We start from the raw sequence: 23,903 nt of genomic DNA, 5'->3' as shown, positions 1-23,903 counted from the left end.
AAGGCCGGCCAGCGGCTCTTTTCCCCGAGAAGACGGAGGAAGTTTGGCATGAACGCCAGCATCCTCACAATCTTCTACAGATGCACCATCGAGAGCCTGCTGACGTGCTGCATTACAGTCTGGTACGGGAACTGTTCTGCCCACAGCCACAAACCACTACAGAGAGTTAGTGGTGAAGACGGCACAGCACATCACTGGCAACTGTCTCCCGGCCATTCAGGACATGTTCTACCGGCGGTTCCTGCGGAAGGCACGCAGCATCATCAAGGACCACAGCCACCCAGCACACAGGCTGTTCTCCTTGTTACCGTCAGGCAGACGATACAGGAGTATGGTGCATGTACCACCAGACTTAAGAACAGTTTCTACCATCAGGCCATCAGGCTTCTGAACTCAAACACATTTCACATCATACATGTTGATTATTTTAATATTGTCTTTTAAACTATTTTTAATATTGTCTTTTTACCTTAATGTCATTTAAAAAAATCTTATTTATCCTTGGAATATTACTGCTGAGGTGACCCGTTGTCTTGTCAAATACATTTCATTGTACCGTTGAACCTGTGCCAACCTACATATGACAAATAAAAATGTATTATTACATTAAAACTATCTACTCACACTAGGGATAATTTTATATTTTTATACCAAGGCAATTAACCTACAAACCTGCACGTCTTTGGACAATAGACAAAAGACAATAGGTGCAGGAGGAGGCCATTCGGCCCTTCGAGCCAGCACGGCCATTCAATGTGATCATGGCTGATCATTACCAATCAGTACCCCGTTCCTGCCTTCTCCCCATACCCCCTGACTCCGCTATCCTTAAGAGCTCTATCTAGCTCTCTCTTGAATGCATTCAAAGAATTGGCCTCCACTGCCTTCTGAGGCAGAGAATTCCACAGATTCACAACTCTGACTGAAAAAGTTTTTCCTCATCTCAGTTCTAAATGGCCTACCCCTTATTCTTAAACTGTGGCCCCTAGTTCTGGACTCTCCCAACATTGGGATCATGTTTCGTGCCTCTAACGTGTCCAACCCCTTAATAATCTTATACGTTTCGTTAAGATCTCCTCTCATCCTTCTAAATTCCAGTGTGGGAGCAAACCGAAGAACTCGGAGAAAACCCACGCGGTCTCAAGGGGAGAACGTACAAACTCTGTGCAGACGGCGCCCGTAGTCGGGATGGAACCCGGGTCTCCGGCGCTGTGAGCGCCAGAAGGCAGCAACTCTACCCTTGAACAACGGTGGGGATCAGTGTGCTTTTGTTAAAATGTGATGCAGTGGAGTTGTGCAGTTCCAAATCCTCCGTTACAGGTCCTGACTAAAGCAGATTTCTCCCAAAAGTTACAACTTTGAAAAAACCCCAACTTTAAACAATATTAAGTACATTTCCTTCAGCCAAGAGTTAACAGCATTAAATACTTGACTGTGCGACAGGCTATTGGATGCTCGTTAGTTTACTGCATACCAACCAGACAAATGTTAATGAATTCTGAATTTTATTTCAATGCAATGCTCTTTCACCATCCGTACAAAAATAAGTTGAAGCCCTTTGTGTCTGAATCACCTGCAGAGGGGGGAAAATAAAGAGCTGACCAGAATTGCAACAAGATTCAAAATTAATCAACATGCAGTATAGGGTTGCCAACTATCTCACTCCCAAATACGGGGCAAGGCGACGTCACCGCCCCACGTGACCTCACCCAGCCAGCGGCCACTTGCTCCCGCTCCACCAATGGCGGCCGCCCGGGCCGGGAGGCGGGTTGCTACGCAACCTCCGTTAGGCGATCACACACGTCCCCGCTCCCCGAACACACTCCGTTAGCCCACACAGTCCCGGCCGATAGCGGCCCGAATACGGGATAAGGGCGGTCCCGTACGGGACAAACCAATTTAGCCCAAAATACGGAATGTCCAGGCTAATACGGGACAGTTGGCGACCCCTAGTTCAGTAGTCCCCATCCGATGTGGGGCAATACCTCCGATTCCAAGCGAGAGTTTCAAGAACTAATAATACACCATCTTCACTCTCCACGTCAATCGAGGCCGGTTCACGATTTGCAGGTTGAAGATATCTAATTTCCCACCCGAGCTACGATTAGAGAGGAAAGGCCGGATCCAAGGACTAGTGCAGTCATACTCGTCGATCCAGAGCACCAGGGAGCAGAGCTCAGAGGTGAAAGCTAATCCTCATGATGGGATGGTGGAGTTTCCAAGATCAACGCTCAAATAGGGCTGATTTTGAAGAACCTAGTGAGATGATCATTCAACTAGAGCAGACAGAAAGTTCATAAGACATAGGAGCCAAATAAGGCCATTCGGCCCATCAAGTCTACTCCACCATTCAATCATGGTTGATCTATTTCTCCCTCTCAACCCCATTCTCCTGCCTACTCCCCGTAAGCGGGAGTACGTGGGCGCTGGCTGGGTGAGGTCACGCGGGGTGGTGACGTGACCCTTTGTCCCTTCTTTGGCAGTGAGGAAGTTGGCAACCCTACTAATACGGGACAAGGGCGGCCCCGTACGGGACAAACCAATTTAGCCCAAAATACAGGATGTCCCAGATAATAGACAATAGGTGCAAGAGTAGGCCATTCGGCCCTTCGAGCCAGCACCGCCATTCAATGTGATCAGGGCTGATCATTCTCAATCAGTACCCCGTTCCTGCTTTCTCCCCATACCCCCTGACTCCACTATCCTTAAGAGCTCTATCTAGCTCTCTCTTGAATGCATTCAGAGAATTGGCCTCCACTGCCTTCTGAGGCAGAGAATTCCACAGATTCACAACTCTCTGACTGTAAAGGTTTTTCCTCATCTCCGTTCTAAATGGCCTACCCCTTATTCTTAAACTGTGGCCCCTGGTTGTGGACTCCCCCAACATTGGGAACATGTTTACTATAGTTGGCAACCCTATACCCCTTAATAATCTTATACGTTTCGACAACATCCCCTCTCATCCTTTTAAATTCCAGTGTATACAAGCCTAGTCGCTCCAGTCTTTCAACATACGACAGTCCCGCCATTCCGGGCATTAACCTAGTAAACCTATGCTGCACGCCCTCAATAGCAAGAATACGGGACAGTTGGCAACCCTAAGCCTAACCTGAAACACCCAATGTTAATTCCAGGATTCTTACCATTTCAAATATTTGTTCTTGCCACAAGCAGTTAGTTTTTGGCTGCTTTTGGTTTATTGGAATCCTTTCCCTAAAATTAAAAAAAGAAGTGTATTAGAGCATAGTGCACATTTTGATCGCATCTCCAACTTCTCGGCTGAGAAGGCTTTGAGATGAGCAACAAAGAGCGTGAACAGTGTTGGTTGTCATTTTCCAGGATAGTCATTGCAGAGGACGGTTGCCAACTGTCCCGTATTAGCCGGGACATCCCGTATTTTGGGCTAAATTAGTTAGTCCCGTACGGGACCGCCATTGTCCTGTATTAGCAGGGTTGCCAACTTCCTCAATCCCAAATAAGGGACAAAGGGTGACGTCACCGCCCCGCGCCCCCCACGTGACCTCACCCAGCCAGCGGCCACGTGCTCCCGCTCCACCAATGGCGGCTGCCATTGGACTAATGTCGAGGTCACGTGGGGCGCGGTGACATCACCCTTTGTCCCTTATTTGGGAGTGTGGAAGTTGGCAACCCTTTCTAATATGGGACAAGGGTGGTCCCGTACAGGACAAACTAATTTAGCCCAAAATACGGGATGTCCCGGCTAATACGGGACAGTTGGCGACTGTCCTCTGCAATGACTATCCTGGAAAATGACAACCAACACTGTTCTAAACCTAGGGACAAAAAAAAAAATGCTGGAGTATGAATCGGTAGTAAGGAAGGCAAATTCAATGCTAGTATTTACATCAAGAGGACTGGAATGCCAAGAAGGATGTAATGCCGAGGCTGCATAAGGCCACATTTGGATTACCGTGAGCAGATTTGGGCCCCATTTCTGAGGAAGGATGTGCTGGATCTGGAGAGGGTCTGGAGGAGGTTTACAAGAATGATCCCAGGAATGAGTGGGTTTAACATATGACTAGCGTTTGACAGCACTGGGGCTCCAAGAATAATTGTGCTCTAAAAATACTTGTGAACTCAGTGGAACAGGCAGCATCTCACAAGAGAAGGAATGGGTGTCTCGACCCGAAATGTCACCCATTCCTTCTCTCCAGAGATGCTGCCTACTCCGCTGAGTTACTCCGGCATTTTGTGTCTCACTTCAGTGAATTAGATGCTTTTTTTTAAAAAACAAAATTCCATAGTTTAACAAGCATGTACTTTTTATTCCTAATATTTAATTGGATAACTTGCATTCTCCTACTGGCTCACTCGACATTAGTCCAACAGCAGTCCAATTTTGCCCCTGGTTCTAGACTCCCCCAACATTGGGAACATAATTGTCTCTCAACTGCCCTCATGTGGCCGAGGAAGTTACTCCAGTGAAGGGCAGGGTTAAGGAAGTTACTCCAGTTAATGCTCCCGGTGTTGACCACTTCTCATGGATCCTTAAACAGGCAAGCATTTAAATTATAGACAATAGACAATAGGTGCAGGAGGAGGCCATTCAGCCCCTCGAGCCAGCACCGCCATTCAATGCGATCATGGCTGATCACTCTCAATCAGTACCCCGTTCCTGCCTTCTCCCCATACCCCCTCACTCCGCTATCCTTAAGAGCTCTATCCAACTCTCTCTTGAAAGCATCCAACGAACTGGCCTCCACTGCCGTCTGAGGCAGAGAATTCCACACCTTCACCACTCTGACTGAAAAAGTTCTTCCTCATCTCCGTTCTAAATGGCCTACCCCTTATTCTTAAACTGTGGCCCCTTGTTCTGGACTCCCCCAACATTGGGAACATGTTTCCTGCCTCTAATGTGTCCAATCCCCCAATTATCTTATGTTTCAATAAGATCCCCCCTCATCCTTCTAAATTCCAGTATATTTGCCCTTATGATCAGTCCTGAACCCACTCTGGTTTTCTGTCCCAAGTGCGCACACAGAGAGGGGAGCTTACACGGTTGATAAATGTTCTCCCCACCCTTCAGTAGTGGTAATACCCGGTTTACATATTCGCCATGTTATAGACAAGGCGATAAGAGACGGGTTATGTTCCTGGTCAAGACCCTTCTTCAGATGAACATGAAGGTCTGAAGAAGGATTTCAACCTGAAACGTCACCCATTCCTTCTCTCCAGAGATGCTGCCCTGACCCGCTGAGTTACTCCTGCGTTTTGTGTTGATAAATGGAATGAATGAATGAATGAATGAATAAGTTTATTGGCCAAGTATGTGCAGATACAAGGAATGTGCCTTGGTGCTCCGCTCACAAATGACAACACAAACATAGTTAACAATTAAGAATAAAGCATAAACATCAAAACAATAAGGATACAACATTACGGTGGGAACATGTGGGTGAAAATAAACTAGAGCAAAAAAGAGACTGCAAACTTTGGTTATTGAGTAGAACCATCACTTGTGGGGAAAAAAAGCTGTTTTTATGTCTGGCTGTGGCTGCTACTAATTCTGAACTAATTCTGATCCCAGAGAATCCTGCAGGATTATTCAGCTAACCAGAGCTAGAGAAATAGGGACTTGATATCACAGCGAGCACCTTCATAAAGTATTTATATTAGCTTGACAGAAGACTCAAATGCAACCTACCTTAGCTGGCAATTTATCACCTGATGGCACTCTGGAAAAGAGAAACAATCATTAAATCAGTGCCAATTCCTCAGAGAGTCAAGTGACAATGTCCTGCACAACCACACTTACTCTGCCTTGTCTGCGTCGAATCGTTTCTTCTGAAAGAAAGGAAATTGTTGGATAATCATGTTATTGACGATCTATTTGGGTGTGGGAGTGAGGGGGGAGTTTTTGCACGAGGCAACGCAGCAGCAGATCCCAGTTACCTTGGAAAGTCCGGCTTTCTTGGAGGACGCCGGTCTCTTTATTTTCTTGGGTGGAGTTTCCTCCTCAATATCCTCTTCCTCCTCCTCTTCCTCCTCCTCCTCTTCCTCCTCCCCCTCTTCCCACGTCTCATCCTCCACTGGAAATCAGAGTCATAGAAACATGGAGCCGCACAGCACAGACGCACGCTCTTCGGCCGTTTTCAAGAGAGTTAGATTTAGCTCTTAGGACCAAGGCAACCAAGGCAACCAAGGCAACCAAGGCAACCAAGGCAACCAAGGCAACCAAGGCAACCAAGGCAACCAAGGCAACCAAGGCAACCAAGGCAACCAAGGCAACCAAGGCAACCAAGGCAACCAAGGCAACCAAGGCAACCAAGGCAACCAAGGGAACCAAGGGAACCAAGGGAACCAAGGGAACCAAGGGAACCAAGGGAACCAAGGGAACCAAGGGAACCAAGGGAACCAAGGGAACCAAGGGAACCAAGGGAACCAAGGGAACCAAGGGAACCAAGGGAACCAAGGGAACCAAGGGAACCAAGGGAACCAAGGGAACCAAGGGAACCAAGGGAACCAAGGAATGTGGAGAAAAAAAGCAGGAACGGAGTACTGATTTTAGATGCACTCGTTAGAGGCAGGAAACATGTTCCCAATGTTGGGGGAGTCCGGAACAAGGGGCCACAGTTTAAGAATAAGGGGTAGGCCATTTAGAACTGAGACGAGGAAAAACCTTTTTCAGTCAGAGAGTTGTGAATCTGTGGAATTCTCTGCCTGAGGCAGTGGAGGCCAATTCTCTGGATACATTCAAGAGAGAGCTGGATAGAGCTCTTAAGGATAGCGGAGTCAGGGGGTATGGGGAGAAGGCAGGAACAGGGTACTGATTGAGAATGATCAGCCATGATCGCATTGAATGGTGGTGCTGGCTCGAAGGGCCAAATGGCCTCCTCCTGCACCTATTGTCTATTGTCTATTGAATGGTGGTGCTGGCTCGAAGGGCCGAATGGCCTCCTCCTGCATCTATTTTCTCCGTTTCTATGTTACACATCCATGTCAATCTATCTCCATGTGTCTATCTCCATGTCAATAAGTTGCTTAGGCAAGTTAGACCCACTTGCCTGTGCCTGGCCCATATCCCACCAAACATGTCCATCCATGCATCTGCCCAAACGTCATCTTGTACCCACCTCTACCAATTTCTTCCGTATACCCACCACCCTCTAAGACACAAAATGCTGGCGTAACTCAGCGGGACAGAAGGAATGGGTGATGATTCTGGATAGAAGGAATGTCCCGTTGAGTTACTCTAGCAATGTGTGTCTATCTTTGGTGTAAACCAGCATCTGCAGTTCTTTCCTACACAAGGTTTATGCCATCTACACCAATCCCATTACCTGCATTTTGTCCCTAACCTTTTCTGCCTTTGATATTTGTCCTAATGTCTCTTATCTGTAGGGGGTAACTATGCCATAGACAAAACATTCCACCTACTCTCTCTATGCCTCATTTTGCACACCTCTTCCACGAAGAGCGTGCAGGACAGTTACAGAATTAGAACTTAACTTTGTTCCACAAAGTTGTGGTAATCCCACAAATTTGCACCTCATTCCCTCATGGTTTTCCAAGATGGCGCCCAACCCAGGCGACTGTCTGGGCCCTTGCCACAGAAGCAGATCTACAATCACACATTACAATCGCCACACACTCGTAAATGTCTCCACACACTGTTCATGGCTCGACTGTAATCATGTACCGTCTTTCTGCGAAGATGGCCACTGGAGTAACTCAGCGGGACAGACAGTGTCTCTGGAGAGAAGGAATGGGCGACGTTTCTGGTCGAGACCCTTCTTCCCGAAACGTCACCCATTCCTTCTCTCCCGAGACGCTGCCTGTCCTGCTGAGTTACTCCAGCATTTTGTGCCTATCTTCTGTGTAAACCGGCATCTACAGTTGTCCACACATTGAGTGCTATCCAATCAGCAGAAAGGCAAAGGCTTTTCACTGTAGCTCGGTACAAAACTGACCAACCCCACCCTACTGATTGTAACTCAAAACACTTGAAACTCGTGACCAAGTGAAAGCAATAGACAATAGACAATGACTGCAGGAGGAGGCTATTCAGCCCTTCAAGCCAGCACCGCCATTCAATGTGATCATGGCTGATCATTCTCAATCAGTACCCCGTTCCTGCCTTCTCCCCATACCCCCTGACTCCGCTATCCTTAAGAGCTCTATCCAGCTCTCTCTTGAATGCAGGACACAGGAAAAGGAAAAGTAAGTGGGTGACGGTCAAACAATTCTTGAACTTACCGATCATGTTTTCCCCCGTTATATAGACAGGACCAGACCCACTCTTCAGACTGAAGGTAATGGGTGGAGTGAGTTCAATGCCACAAATGATGGTCTAGAATAGAGAGGAGGGTTAGCCAGAGAGTGTAGTGATGATCGGGTGCAAAGTGCAATGGCAGCTCTGAGCCAAGTGTGACAGACTAACCATGGGCAAGGAGGAGAGGCGCAGAGAAGCGATGGGGACTGGCAGACTATCGTCCTCCGGGACTATTTCCACAATGTTCAGTTCGTCCTTCGCACCGACACCCAAACATATCTGGAGGTTAGAGGGTTAAACAGATGCAGTGTTAGCACTCATCGCGAGAGGACTAGAACATAAACGCGGGGGTCCAATGCTACGGCTTCACAAGGCTCTGAAACGGCATTTGGAGTATTCGTGAAGGCACACAAGATGCTGGAGCAACTCAGCGGGTCAGGCAGCATCTCCGGAGAGAAGGAACGGGCGACGTTTCGGGTCGAGACCCTTCGTCAGACTGAGGACCGAGTCAGAATCTTCAGTCTGAAGAAGGGTCTCGACCCGAAACGTCACCCATTCCTTCTCTCCAGAGATGCTGCCCGTCCCGCTGAGTTCCTCCAGCTTTTTCTGTGTCTATCTTCGGTCAAAACCAGCGTCTGCAGTTCCTTCCAACACATTTGGAGTATTGCCAGCGGTTTTGGCCCCAGAGCAGAGGGACGTGCCGGCGTTGGAGAGGGCCCAGAGGAGATTTAAGGGAATGAACCCAGCAATCACTTGGGTTAACATGTGAGCATTTGACAGCACTGGGTCCATGCCTGCTGGAGTTTGGAAGAGAAACTCCATTGAAACCTACCGAATAATGAAGCTCCTGGATAGAGTGGATGGGAAGAGGATGCTTCCACTAGTGGGAGAGTTTAGGACCAGAGGGCACAGCCATAGAGTAAGAGGACGTACCTTTAGAAAGCAGATGGCGAGGACTTTCTTCAGCCAGAGGGTGGTGAATCTGCAGAACTCACTGCCACAGACGGCTGTGGAGGGCAAATCTTTAGGTATTATTAAAGTGGAGGCTGACAGGTTCTTGATTAGCAAGGGTGTCAGCCACAAGAACGCAGGAGAATGGGTTGAGAGGGAAAGATCGATCATCCATCATTGAATGGTGGAGTAGAATCTATTTTTTCATGAATTCTTATGACTTATGAATAATAAATATGGAACTGCAGGTCAGAAACACAGCAGACTCCCCTCTTATTAGGCTTGTGAATGGTCCTTCCATTAACAAGTGGTTCTATCCAATTGTTCTCAATTGCAGACATTGGACTAGTCCATGGAGGTGGTGCACTACAATGCCGAGAACTACTCTGTATCTTCCGCTATGGTCTACCCATCGCACTCTAGTTATGCCCGATGGCATTCATGTGTAGTATTTTCCATTTCCATTGGATATCATGCAAAACAACTTTACACTCGCTGTGCACCTGACAATCCTAAAGCTAGTTTGGTTATAATTTGTAGTGTGCTGGCGTGGTGGCACAGCGGTAGAGCTAGTCTCCTACAGTGCCAGAGACCCGGGTTTGACCCAGACTACAGAGTTTGTACGTTCTCCCCATAACATTGAATGTATTCAAGAGAGCTCTAGATCGAGCTCTTAAGGATAGCGGAGTCAGGGGAGAAGGCAGGAACGGGGTACTGATTGAGAATGATCAGCCATGATCACATTGAATGGCGGTGCTGGCTCGAAGGGCCGAATGGCCTACTCCTGCACCTATTGTCTATTGTATATTATCTATAACCAGCGTGGGTTTTCTCCGAGATCTTCAGTTTCCTCCCACACTCCAAAGACCTACAAGTTTGTAGGTTAATTGGCCTGGTATAAATGTAAAATTGTCCCTAGTGTGTGTGTAGGGTAGTGTAAATGTGTGGGGATCGATGGTCAGTGCGGACGTGGTGGGCTGTCTCTGTGTTGTAAACTAAACTATTCCTTCATCCGAAAATACTCAGCGGGTCAGGCAGCATCTCTGGAGAGAAGGAATGGGTGACGTTTCGGGTCGAGACCCTTCTTCAGACTGGGGATGGGTCAACTCACAAGGAGGCCGCCCAGTTCCCCCACAAGGATGAAGATGCTTAGAGGAGGCACAAAGCCAGAGGTACCCGTCAGAAGGGCAAGAGACCCTGGTTACCGTTTTCAAGTTTAAGTGATGCTCGTCGGTGTCGTCACTTGCAACCTCAAACTTCTGTGTCTTCTGCTGGGCGTTCAACTCACAACCTGTGGGGGGAAATCAATACATCTTCATTCCGTTTAAACAGCTTTCCATGGCAGCTTCTTACGGCCTTGACAATTTTCTGCGCACACACACACAAAAAGAAAAACTACACAAAAGGAAACCGAGAAGCAAAAAGGGAGAGAGGATTCTGGGAAGTGAGAAAGAAGGCATTGTTCAGAACCAAGGACACGAGAGTTACTCTAGGCGACAAGGAATGGGTGACGTTTCGGGTCGAGACCCTTCTTCTGTCTGAAGAAGGGCCTCGACCCGAAACGTCACCCATTCCTTCTCTCCCGAGATGCTGCCTGACCCGCTGAGTTACTCCAGCATTTTGTGAATCAATACCTTCGATTTATCGAAACAAAACATATAAGATTATTAAGGGGTTGGACACGTTAGAGGCAGGAAACATGTTCCCAATGTTGGGGGATTCCAGAACCAGGGGCCACAGTTTAAGAATAAGGGGTAGGCCATTTAGAACTGAGATGAGGAAAAACTGTTTCAGTCAGAGAGTTGTGAATCTATGGAATTCTCTGCCTCAGAAGGCAGTGGAGGCCAATTCTCTGAATGCATTCAAGAGAGAGCTAGATAGAGTTCTTAAGGATAGCGGAGTCAGGGGGTATGGGGAGAAGGCAGGAACGGGGCACTGATTGAGAATGATCAGCCATGATCACATTGAATGGCGGTGCTGGTTCAAAGGGCCGAATGACCTCCTCCTGCACCTATTGTCTATTTGTACCAGCATCTGCAGTTATTTTCTTACACTAGAGTTACTCCAGTATCTTGGGAAAGGAGTGCCGGACCAGTCCGTTTTAGCAACTTGTAACCAACTCAAGAATCTCAGCACAGCCACGGACTAACTTGCCAGCACTGCCAGGAAAGGCAGTCCACCCTGCCTACCCCACCTGTGATCACCCAGCCTACCATATCAGACAGTCTGCTTATCGACAGCCCATTAACTGTCCATCTAGGACCCTCCAACCCGCGGTGGCACACCGGTAGAGTCGCTGCCTCACAGCGCCAGAGACCCGGGTTCCATCCCGAATACGGGCGCCGTCTGTACAGAGGAATTTGTACGTTCTCCCTGCGGGTTTTCTCCGAGATCTTCGGTTTCCTCCCATCACTCCAAAGACGTACAGGTGTGCGCGTTAATCGGTACTTGGCATAAATGTAACACATAAATGCCCCTTGTGCGTGACACACCTCATGGATTATGTGCAGGTAGATTAGAGTTTAGTTTAGAGATAGAGATACAACTACAACGCAGAAACAGGCCCTTCAGCCCACCGGGTCCGTGCTGACCAGCGATCCCCGCACACTAACACTATCCTACACACACTAGGGACAATTCTTTTTACATTTACCAAGCCAATTAACCTACAAACCTGTACGTCTTTGGAGTGTGGGAGGAAGTTGGTGTTGACATTATATTCAGCACAGACATAACGGGCCGAAGGGCCTGTTCTTGTGCTGTACTATTCTACATCCACATCAAGATTATGACTTTTGTTTTTAAATTACACTATACACAACAACACAAAAACGTTAAAGTGACAGCACAGATGATGTTATTCAGGGTTGCATGTTCCTTACCCCAGAGTACAGCTACTGTCTTCTCTAGTTTGCTGGTGTTACCTCTGCTTGAAGCCATTTTTTCAACACTGCATTAAAAAGAAAGAAAATTCTACTTAAGACGTGATAAAGTTAAACCAACAACATGGTGGCCTGAAAGAAGGCACAGCCAGGGGTCAGGCTGGGAGAGAGACGTAGAAGCATTCGTACAACAAGAGAGAACATAGAAACATAGACAACAGGTGCAGGAGGAGGCCATTCAGCCCTTCGAGCCAGCACCGCCATTCAATATGATCATGGCAGATCATCCAAAATCAGTGCCCCGTTCCTGCTTTCTCCCCATATCCCTTGATCCCGTTAGCCCCAAGAGCTAGATCTAACTCCCTCTTGAATACATCCAGAGAATTGGCCTCCACTGCCTTCTGTGGCAGAGAATTCCACAGATGCACAACTCTCTGGGTGAAAAAGCTTTTCCTCATCTCAGTCCTAAATGGCCTACCCCTGAAACTTAAACTGTGACCACTGGTTCTGGATTCCCCCAGCATCTGGAACATTTTTCCTGCACCAAGCCTGTCCAATCCCTTAAGAATGGTATATATTTCTATAAGATTGCCTCTCATCCTTCTAAATTCCAGTCAATGCAAGTCCAGTCGACCCATTCCAGAACCATGTACCTTCACCAAATCCTTTGTCACGATCTAAAGTTCAGGGTCCTGGCCAATATTCCACTTCATCTCTTCGCAGTTCAAACATTCACCATCTACCCACACCCCTGCCCAGTTTAGTTTAAAGATATAGCATGGAAACAGGCCCTTCAGCCCACAGAGTCCATGCTAACCACCGATCACCCACTCACACTAGTTCGGTGGTATCCCACTATCTCACCCATTCCTTACACACTTGGGACAACTTCCAGAGGCCAATTAACCTACTACAAATCTTTTGGATGTGAGAGGAAACCAGAGCACCCAGAGGAAGCCCATGTGGTCACAGGGAGAACTTGCAAACTCCACACAGACACAGATCCCAAGGTCAGGATTGAACCCAGGCCACTCTGGGGCTGTGAGGCAGCAGCCTGACCAAATGCACCATGGGTGCCACCCCCTAATCCCACTTGCAACCAAAGTTTCTTGGAGACTATTGAAACTATTGACTATTGGATATTGAAACTATTGACTATTGGCACTCAGTGAAGGCAGTCACGGTGGCACAGCGGTAGAGTTGCTGCCTTACAGCGAATGTAGCGCCTGAGACCCGGGTTCGATCCCGACTGCCCATACGGAGTTTGCACGTTCTCCCCGTGACCTGCTTGGGTTTTCTCCCAGATCTTCGGTTTCCTCCAGCACTCTAAAGACGTGCAGGTTTGTAGGTGAATTGACTTGGTAAAATGTAAAAAATTGTCCCTAGTGTGTGTAGGATAGTGTTAGTGTGCAGGGATTGTCCCTAGTGGGTGTAAAAATTGTCCCTTGTGTGTGTAGGATAGTGTTAGTGTGCAGGGATTGTCCCTAGTGGGTGTAAAAATTGTCCCTAGGAAACGCTGGTCAGCAGGAACACGGTGGGTCGAAGGGCCTGATTCCACACTGTATCCAAGCTAAAGGCAGAGGAACAAATGCACTAATGCCTCAGGTAGCTGCCTTCAACCGTCAAACACGTCAAGCGAACACATACACACACACACCCCATCCAACTACAATGGGACTTGTGCAGCACTGCCAATGGAAGGTAGTAGCTTAATAGCACTCCACTGCTTGCGTGACAACAGGCAAAGACATAAGGAAATCAGACAAACCAACCACTCCCAAAGTCCAAAGCAAGCATCTAAACACTCTTTAGGTAGACGCACAATGCTGGAGTAACTCAGCGGGTCATGCAGCATCTCGGGAGAGAAGGAATGCGTGACGTTTCAGGTCGGGACCCGAAGGGTGAACGTCACCCATTCCTTCTCTCCCAAGGTGCTGCATGACCCGCTGAGTTACTCCAGCATTGCGTGTCTACCTTCGATCTTAACCAGCATCTGCAGTATTTTTCTAAACACCCTTTCCCAACCCATCTCTTACCACGACCATGGATAGACACAAAACGCTGGAGCAACTCAGCAGGACAGGCAGAAACGATTTCCATGTACCTCGATTCCATCCTTTCCCCCCCCAGTCCCGAACTACACCCAAAATACCTCACATGCCCTTCGTCTCTTTAACGACTTCCGTTTTCCAAACCCCACTCCCTCATCTTTACTATGGACGTTCAGTCACTCTACACCTCCACCCCACTCCAGGAAGGCCTCAAAGCCCCTCCCTTTCTTCCTCGACCGCAGAAGCATCCATTTCCCCTCGACTCACACTCTACTCCGCAGAGCAGAGCTGGTCCTCATCCTCAACAACTTCTCCCGTCACTCCTCCAACTTCCTCCAAGTCCAAGACATAGTAGCTGCAGGCACCCACACAGGCCCCAGCCACACCTGCCTCTTTGTAGGGTGCATTAAACAATAATATATATTCCTTTATTTGTCCCACACCGGGGAAACTTGCAGAGTTACAGCAGCAAAGTGGATAGCAAGAGACATTCATTATAAATAAAAATAAAGATAAGGATAATTGTCATCCATTTCTATATTTTTTTTACTGTTACTGTTGGTCTGGTCCTGTTGTCTGGTCTGTTGACCGGCCTGTTGACCGGCCTGTTGACCGGCCTGTTGACCGGCCTGTTGACCGGCCTGTTGACCGGCCTGTTGTCCGGCCTGTTGTCCGGCCTGTTGTCCGGCCTGTTGTCCGGCCTGTTGTCCGGCCTGTTGACCGGCCTGTTGACTGGCCTGCTGGGAGCAGTGCTGGTTGTGCAGTCTCACGGCAGCGGGAAGGAAGGACCTCCGAGATATCTCTCCTTCACACACTTGGGGTGAAGGAGTCTGTCACTGAAGGAGCTACTCAGTGTGCTACTAACACTGTGTTAGTGTAACTGTGTAACACAGTGTTACAATCCCTGTCACTAACCACGTTTTCACCGAGCCCATCCCTAGAGCGGATGAGGAAACTCAGAGTGAGGAGACCGCCTCCACTCCGATTACAGCCTCCAGAACGTTAAGCTGGAGCATTAAACTGGACCATCACTGGGACTTACCTTGTCTAGCGCGCTACCAGACACACAGAGAATGAATCAGCAAAACTTTCTCCCTGTTTCATAGATAAAGGAGTAGGTGTCAGGTGAAAGTAATTGTGTGTAGATTGGATTAACTCCAATTAAGGGGAAGGTTGACTTGTCTGTTCTTCATTTAACTGTTTCAGTACCAGGTTTTAGCTCTGTATTTCGCACAGTGGGCTAACATGGAAACCCCACTTCCCAGATTCCCAGCGTCCGCAGTATTTAGACTTTCATTCGTTGCAGAACTCACTGCTGCACCCCTTCCACCACCACCAGCCTTGAAGGTCATAAGGAATAGGAGTAGAATTAGGCCATTCGGCCCATCAAGTCTACTCCGCCATTCAATCATGGCTGATCTTTCTCTCCCTCCCAACCCCATTCTCCTGCCTTCTCCCCATAACCTCTGAAACCCGCACTGATCAAGAGTTTTTCCTCCGCTCTCCTCCACTCCTGCCTCCTCCCCCCTCGATGCTCCCTCTTACTCTTACTCAAATCTGCCTTCCATCAACCCCCGGGTCTCAAGAAGGACCCCGACCCAAAACGTTCTCCAGAGATGCTGCTTGACTCTCTGAGGTACTCCAGTACTTTGCGTCTTTTTTTTTGTAAACTAACATCTGCACTTCCTTGTTTACATTAAAAAAAAGAAACAAAGTGCTGGAGTAACTCAGCGGGTCAGGCAGCATCTGTGGAGAACATGGATAGGTGACGTTTCACAGAGTGCTGGAGTAACTCAGTGGGTCAGGCAGCATCTGTGGAGAACATGGATAGGTGACATTTTGGGAAAGGCCCTTCCCTATGCTGCTTGATCTGCTGAGTTACTCCAGCATTTTGTGTCTTTTTTTGTAAACCAGAATCAGCAGTTCCTTTTGTCAACACGGTCGTCAGTTGGATTGGACGGGGGGGGGAGAGAGGAAGCTGCAAGAGTGTTGGGGGAGTCCAGAACAAGGGGCCACAGTTTAAGAATAAGGGGTAGGCCATTTAGAACTGAGATGAGGAAAAACTTTTTCAGTCAGAGAGTTATGAATCTGTGGAATTCTCTGCCTCAGAAGGCAGTGGAGGCCAATTCTCTGAATGCATTCAAGAGAGAGCAGGATAGAGCTCTTAAGGATAGCGGAGTCAGGGGTTATGGGGAGAAGGCAGGAACGGGGTACTGATTGAGAATGATCAGCCATGATCACATTGAATGGCGGTGCGTGCTGGCTCGAAGGGCCGAATGGCCTCCTCCTGCACCTATTGTCTATTGTCTATTGAGTGGAGGGACAGGACAAAGCTTGGCGAGTGATAGGTGGATACAGGTGAGCAGGGGTTTTGATCGGTAGATGGTTGGACCCTGAGATGAAAAGACAAAAGGTGTGAGACAACAGGATTGAAGAGTTTCGAATTGTGAAACTAGAGGAAGGAACATAGATGGAGGGGAGAAATACGGTGTGGGTCCAGGGGAGAGTGGGAAAGAAAGTGGGGGGGGGGGTGAAGAAGGGGGTGGAGGGGTTTGTAGTAATCTAAAATTGGAGGATTCAATGTTGGCACGCAACAAAAGCTTCTCACTGTACCTCAGTACACGTGACAATAAACTAAGTTGAACTCTCGCAGTGTGGTCCGCTCACCCTTCTGTCTCTTCCACCCTCTCACAGTGTAGTTACCCCCCCCTCTCCTTCCCCCCTCCCACAGTATGGCACCCCACAACCTCCCCCTCCTCCCCCTGGCCTCCCCCCCTCTCATAATGTGCTCCCACCCTCACTAACACCCCCCCACCCTCCCCCTCCCACCCTCATCTTCTCACAGAATCACTCCACACTTGGCTACGCTGTACCCAATCCGCCACTTCTCTGCCCACTCTCCCAACCTGTCCAAGTCCTTCTGCAGAGTCCCTGCTTTCTCTGCACTACCTGCCCCTTCACCTATTATCGTGGCATCTACAGACTTGGCCAATTCCCTCGTCCAAATCATCGATGTACGACGTGAAGCCAAGTGCCTCAAACACCGATCCTTCAGGAACACACAGAGTCACTGGCAGCCAACCAGAAATAAGCCCTTGTATTGTCACTGCTTGCCTTCTGCTATTCGATAGACAATAAACAATAGACAATAGGTGCAGGAGGAGGCCATTCGGCCCTTCGAGCCAGCACCGCCATTCAATGTGATCATGGCTGATCATTCTCAGTCAGTACCCCGTTCCTGCCTTCTCCCCATACCCCCTGACTCCACTATCCTTAAGAGCTCTATCCAGCTCTCTCTTGAATGCATTCAGAGAATTGGCCTCCACTGCCTTCTGAGGCAGAGAATTCCACAGATTCACAACTCTCTGACTGAAAAAGTTTTTCCTCATCTCAGTTCTAAATGGCCTACCCCTTATTCTTAAACTGTGGCCCCTTATTTAGCCAAACTGCTGCCCATGCTGCTCCCTTCCATCTGGTACCATGGTGAGTGGTGAGTCTGTGGAATTCTCTGCCACAGAAGGTAGTTGAGGCCAGTTCAGTGGCTATATTTAAGAGAGAGTTAGATGTGGCCCTTGTGGCTAAAGGGATCAGGGGGTATGGAGAGAAGGCAGGTACGGGATACTGAGCTGGATGATCAGCCATGATCATATTGAATGGCGGTGCAGGCTCGAAGGGCCGAATGGCCTAATCCTGCACCTATTTTCTATGTTTCTATGTTTCCATGGTATCACAAAATGCTGGAGTTGCAGGGGCATACGGATTGGCCAGGGGGTCTAGAACCCTCGGATTGGCTTACGGGTCACGTGGTGCGGTAGCGCGAGGTATTAGAGTGTCTGGCGCCAAACTCGAGTTTAGAGATTAGATTAGCTAGCTAAGTTAGTGTGTGTCCAAAAGTAAGTGTTGGCACGGTAGCGCAGCGGTAGAGTTGCTGCTTTACAGCGAATGCAGCGCCGGAGACTCAGGTTCGATCCTGACTACGGGTGCTGCACTGTAAGGAGTTTGTACGTTCTCCCCGTGACCTGCGTGGGTTTTCTCCGAGATCTTCGGTTTCCTCCCACACTCCAAAGACGTACAGGTTTGTAGGTTAATTGACTGGGTAAATGTAAAAATTGTCCCTAGTGGGTGTAGGATAGTGTTAATGTGCGGGGATCGCTGGGCGGCACGGACTTGGTGGGCCGAAAAGGCCTGTTTCCGGCTGTATATATATGATATGATATGATATGATAAGTGCGTTGCGTTTGTCACGGTTTTTACCAAGAATAAAGTCTTTTGATAACATCGCTTGATTTGGACTCGCTACATTGGTGACCTCGAACGTAAGAATTGAAGCAGCAGCGTGTCGCAGGTGGCAGCGAGCGCGGGCGAGGTTCACCTACCGCTGTTCTGGGCCCATCAGCCGCACCTGTGGTTCGTGCAGTCGCTCTCTCGGCCGCTCCCCCGACTGCTGCTGGGCCTTGAGCCCTGAGTAACTCAGCAGGTCAGGCAACATCTAGGAGAGAGGGAATGGGTGACGTTTCGGATCGAGACCCTTCTTCAGACCATGGGCTCTCATCTTCTTTAGCAGCATCTTATCAAAGCCAAAGGCTTTTGGCCTTTCTAATTGCCCGCTCGAGTTCTTTCTTGCTGGTTTTATATTCCTCATGATGGTGCCACCTTCTTAAACCTGACAGAGGCTTCCTCTTTCTTCCTGACCATGTTTACAACCTGCACAGTTCTCATCCCTGCTGCTCAGTGTGGAACATGCTGATCCTGCACTTTGATCGGCCTGCCTCAATTAAACAACTCCCACGTGTCAGTTGTGGACTTTCCCAATGACACCCTCCCGCGTCCCTGACCTCGATTCTACCTCTATTTGTTGATAAAACTACAGCAGATTAGACATGTGTGGAAAAGTAAGTGGAGTAATGCCCCCACTGGTGCTGTCTGTCCTCCCAATGTCTCCAGTGCCCGTGACGTTTTGACTTTTAGTTCTTTGAAACCCACTCTTCCTCTGACTAATGGTCACTCATCCTCGTGTGGCCTCAAGTCCTTTTTTTCGTTTGCTCTTGGGCTTGCCTTGTAAAGAGGGTGAGGAGTTTTAATGAGTGTAGGGCCAACAGTGGTGCTTTATTATGCAGCCCAGTCCTAAAGTGTTCAGCTCTTTAACCTGAGCAAGCCGACCTCCTGGGCCTCTCGTGCCAATCATGGCAGGCGGCGTCCTCCTTCAACAAGATGGGCCATTGACCAGATGAGATCCCATTGACAGGATACCGTTTGTAGTCCGACCTCACTCATTTATCGTGTAGGAAGGAACTGCAGATGCTGGTTTAAACCGAAGATAGGCACAAAAAGCTGGAGTAACTCAGCGGGACAGGCAGCATCTCTGGAGAGAAGGGAATAGGTGACGTTTCGGGTCGAGAGGCTTCATCAGACCGAGAGTCAGGGAGAGTTCTTTATCATCGTTACTTTTTTGCTTATCTTTCATTCATTCGTTCTATACCTCTCTACATCACCGTCTATATCTCTCGCTTCCCTTTCCCCTGACAATAGACAATAGGTGCAGGAGGAGGCCATTCGGCCCTTCGAGCCAGCACCGCCATTCAATGTGATCATGGCCGTTCATTCTCAATCAGTACCCCGTTCCTGCCTTCTCCCCATACCCCCTGACTCCGCTATCCTTAAGAGCTCTATCCAGCTCTCTCTTGAATGCATTCAGAGAATTGGCCTCCACTGCCTTCTGAGGCAGAGAATTCCACAGATTCACAACTCTCTGACTGAAAACCTTTTTCCTCATCTCAGTTCTAAATGGCCTACCCCTTATTCTTAAACTGTGGCCCCTTGTTCTGGACTCCCCCAACATTGGGAACATGTTTCCTGCCTCTAACGTGTCCAACCCCTTAATAATCTTATACGTTTCGATAAGATCTCCTCTCATCCTTCTAAATTCCAGTGTATACAAGCCTATTCGCTCCAGTCTTTCAACGTATGATAGTCCCGCCATTCCGGGAATTAACCTAGTAAACCTACGCTGCACGCCCTCAATAGCAAGAATATCTTTCCTCAAATTTGGAGACCAAAACTGCACACAGTACTCCAGGTGCGGTCTCACTAGGGCCCTGTATAACTGCAGGACATCTTTGCTCCAATACTCAACTCCTCTTGTTATGAAGGCCAACATTCCATTGGCTTTCTTCACTGCCTGCTGTACCTGCATGCTTCCTTTCAGACTCAGTCTGAAGAAGGGTCAGAGGGTAATGGGCCAAATGCAGGCAGGTGGGACTAGTGTGGATGGGGCACGTTGGTTGGCTTGGGCAAGTTGGGCTGAAGGACCTGTTTCCATGCTGCATGACTATGAGCTCTCAGTGCTGTTGACTCACCTGACACCATGCTATGTCCACGTGGAGTTTACACGTTTTCCCGGATGCTGTAAATTGCCCCCAGTGCATAAGTGAGTGGTAGAATTTGGCGAGATCCGATGAGTATAAAAACAGTGGATAATGTCGGATTGGTGTAAATGGATGCTCGATGTCGGTGCAGAATCAGTGGGCCGAAGAGAATGTTTTGGGGATTTTCTAATACGTAAATACAAACATGCTCTGATCCCCAAAATACAGTCAGATAAGGGGGAGGATAGTGAGACGGGGCACATAATACAAAGCAAAAACACACACACGAGCCTTTCGTCAGATGCCTTGTTTATATTTTACTTCACCATAATTCGTCACGCTGTTTAAGTTTGTCATCGACCACATTTCCATTCAAACCTGGAATCAACTAAATAAACACTAAGAGTTTCAGAACTCGCTTTCACCTAAAAACAAATGAACTTGGGATATAAATCTTTTAGCTACAGGTTGAGTTGAGACCATGGGAACTACACTCGCCTCCCTGCAGGACCTATACATCAGGAGGTGCAGATCCAGAGCAAGCAAGATTATGGGGGATCCCTACCACCCCAGCAACGGACTATTCCAGCTGCTACGGTCAGGCAAACGCCTCCGCTGTCACGCTGTGAAAACGGAGAGGATGAGACGGAGTTTCTTCCCACAGGCCATCAGGACTGTTAACTTTTATAACTCCAGGGACTAAATGTTGTCTTCTCTGTATTAACTTCAATTTATATGCTGTAACTGTAATTCTTTTTTTTGTTGCACAATCCGCAGGCATTGCCACTTTCATTTCACTGCACATCGTGTATGTGCACGTGACAAATAAACTTGACTTGACCCCCCAACTCTGCTCCCTTTCCCATGGCCCGCCAACAATAATTCCCCACAAGAGGTTTAGATGGAATAAAATGGGGAGGTTGCCTACTGTCATAGAGTGATACAGCGTGGAAACAGGTCCTTTGACCCAACTTGCCCACACCGGCCAACAAGTCCCAGCTACACTAGTCCCACCTGCCCACGTTTGGTCAATATCCCTCCAAACCTGTCCTATCCATGTACAGTACCTGTCTGTTTCTTAAATGTTGGGATTGTCCCAGCCTCAACTACCTCCTCTGGCAGCTTGTTCCACACACCCACCACCCCTTGTGTGAAAAAGTTACCCCTATTAAATAGTTTCCCCTTCACCTTGCACCTATGTTCTCTGGTCCTCGATTCCCCTACTCTGGGCAAGAGACTCTGTGCATGTACCCGATCCATTCCTCTCATGATTTTGTATGCTTTGTGCCAGGATTTTACGCCAGTTAGTCAAAACATTTCCTCTCTTCACAAATGCTGCCTGACCTGCTGAGTGTTTTTTTGCACTCCCTGGTTTTATTTGAGATAGATGTTTTATTCCTATTGAGGGAGTTCTTCCTACAATGTGTTATTACCCATTACTTGAAAGGGGAATTGTATAAATGCACACAGGCAGATATGGGGCTGTAAGTAAAAGGAGGGGTGGAGTTGAACTGATGACCAGTTCTACCAAAGACACAGCAGACACACGGAACTGCAGCTGCCAGAATCTTGAGCAAAACACCGAGTGCTGGAGGAACTCAGTGGGAATCAGGCGGCATCAGTGGAGGGAATGGGGAAATGCCTCTTCGGGTTGGGACCCCATCAGATGGAAGAAGAGTCACGATCCAAAAGGTTGTCTGCCAAAGGTAGACACAAAATGCTGGAGTAACTCAGCGGGTCAGGCAGCATCTCGGGAGAGAAGGAATGGGCGACGTTTCGGGTCGAGATCCTTCTGAAGGGTCTCGACCTGAAACGTCACCCATTCCTCTCTCTCCCGAGATGCTGCCTGACCCGCTGAGTTACTCCAACATTTTGTGTCTACCTTCGATTTCAACCAGCATCTGCAGTTTATTCCTGCACAAGTTGTCTGTTAATTTCCCCCCACAAGCTGCTTGATCCGATGTGTTCCTCCAGGACTTTGTGTTCTATCAAAGACCCAGTGCAGGCACAGTGAGGTAAGCTGTTGCTGTTGGATTATTGAGTGTTATTCCACACGGCACGACCTAGCAAATAAATCAAATTAAACTCAAAGGAACTGCAGATGCTGGTTTACACCAAAGATACACCCAAAATGCTGGAGTAACTCAGCGGGACAGGCAGCATCTCTGGAGAGAAGGAATTGGTGACGTTCTCGGGCGTTCTTCAGACTCATTCTGCTCATTGGGTGCTGAATGCCGGCAGAGAAAGTTACCTGGAGAGTAAACATCAAAAACAGCTGCAGATGTTGCAACTCTGAAATAAAACACATAAAACCCACAATGCTGGAAACACTCAGAAAGGTGACCTCAAATGTAAACTGTTTAATAGACAATAGGTGCAGGAGTGGGCCATTTAGCCCTTCGAGCCAGCACCGCCATTCAATGTGATCATAGCTGATCATTCACAATCAGTACCCCGTTCCTGCCTTCTCCCCATACCCCCTGACTCCGCTATCATTAAGAGCTCTATCTAATTCCCTCTTGAAATCATCCAGAGAATCGACCTCCACTGCCTTCTGAGGCAGAGAATTCCACAGATTCACAACTCTCTGGGGGGGGGTGAAAAAGTTTTTCCTCATCTCCGTTCTAAATCCCCTTATTCTTAAACTGTGGCCCCTGGTTCCGGACTCCCCCAACATCGGGAACATGTTTCCTGCCTCTAGCGTGTCCAACCCCTTAATAATCTTATATGTTTCAATAAGATCCCCTCCCATCCTTATAAATTCCAGTGTATACAAGCCCAGTTTGCAGGAAGGTGTCACAAAGCAGCGGGTAGTGCTGCAGCCTCGTAGCGCCAGAGACCAGGGGTCGATCAAGACCTGACGTGCTGTCTGTGTGGAGTTTGCACTCCTCCCCACCCCCCCCCCGTGATCACACAGGTTTCCTCTCACATCCCAATGACAATAGACAATAGGTGCAGAAGTAGGCCATTCAGCCCTTCGAGCCAGCACCGCCATTCAATGCGATCATGGCCGATCACTCTCAATCAGTACCCCGTTCCTGCCTTCTCCCCATACCCCCTCACTCCGCTATCCTTAAGAGCTCTATCCAGCTCTCTCTTGAAAGCATCCAACGAACTGGCCTCCACTGCCTTCTGAGGCAGAGAATTCCACACCTTCACCACTCTCTGACTGAAAAAGTTCTTTCTCATCTCTGTTCTAAATGGCCTACCCCTTATTCTTAAACTGTGGCCCCTTGTTCTGGACTCCCCCAACATTGGGAACATGTTTCCTGCCTCTAATGTGTCCAATCCCCTAATTATCTTATATGTTTCAATAAGATCCCCCCTCATCCTTCTAAATTCCAGTGTATACAAGCCCAATCGCTCCAGCCTTTCAACATACGACAGTCCCGCCATTCCGGGAATTAACCTAGTGAACCTA

At 48.3% G+C, this 23,903-nt stretch overlaps 1 protein-coding gene across 1 annotated transcript; it reads right to left on the bottom strand.

Annotated features, from left to right (window-relative positions):
• Positions 1-1,516: 1,516 nt before the first annotated feature.
• LOC144610335 (nucleoplasmin-like) lies at positions 1,517-12,124 on the bottom strand. The gene is made up of 9 exons (XM_078428950.1): positions 12,067-12,124; positions 10,390-10,475; positions 8,402-8,512; positions 8,218-8,311; positions 5,914-6,050; positions 5,777-5,805; positions 5,666-5,696; positions 3,144-3,213; positions 1,517-1,573 (listed from the first exon to the last, which is right to left on the bottom strand). Exons 1-8 carry the CDS (start codon positions 12,122-12,124, stop codon positions 3,175-3,177), a joined length of 585 nt encoding a protein of 194 aa, XP_078285076.1. The 3' UTR covers positions 1,517-1,573; positions 3,144-3,174.
• Between the last annotated feature and the right edge of the window lie 11,779 nt (positions 12,125-23,903).

The sequence above is a fragment of the Rhinoraja longicauda genome, chromosome 36, assembly GCF_053455715.1.
Source record: "Rhinoraja longicauda isolate Sanriku21f chromosome 36, sRhiLon1.1, whole genome shotgun sequence".
In the NCBI taxonomy this organism is placed as follows: domain Eukaryota; kingdom Metazoa; phylum Chordata; class Chondrichthyes; order Rajiformes; family Arhynchobatidae; genus Rhinoraja; species Rhinoraja longicauda.
This window is presented reverse-complemented; position numbering and strand designations above follow the sequence as displayed.

What these genes read in the sequence shown, in the direction of transcription:
- LOC144610335 (XM_078428950.1), bottom strand. Translation starts at nt 12,124, where the DNA reads ATGGCTTCAAGCAGAGGTAACACCAGCAAACTAGAGAAGACAGTAGCT. An exon ending in GACAGTAGCTGTACTCTGGG is followed by an intron (nt 10,476 to 12,066) that starts GTAAGGAACATG and finishes TTCCCCCCACAG; the next exon opens with GTTGTGAGTTGAACGCCCAG. An exon ending in AACGGGGGAAAACATGATCG is followed by an intron (nt 6,051 to 8,217) that starts GTAAGTTCAAGA and finishes TCTGATTTCCAG; the next exon opens with TGGAGGATGAGACGTGGGAA.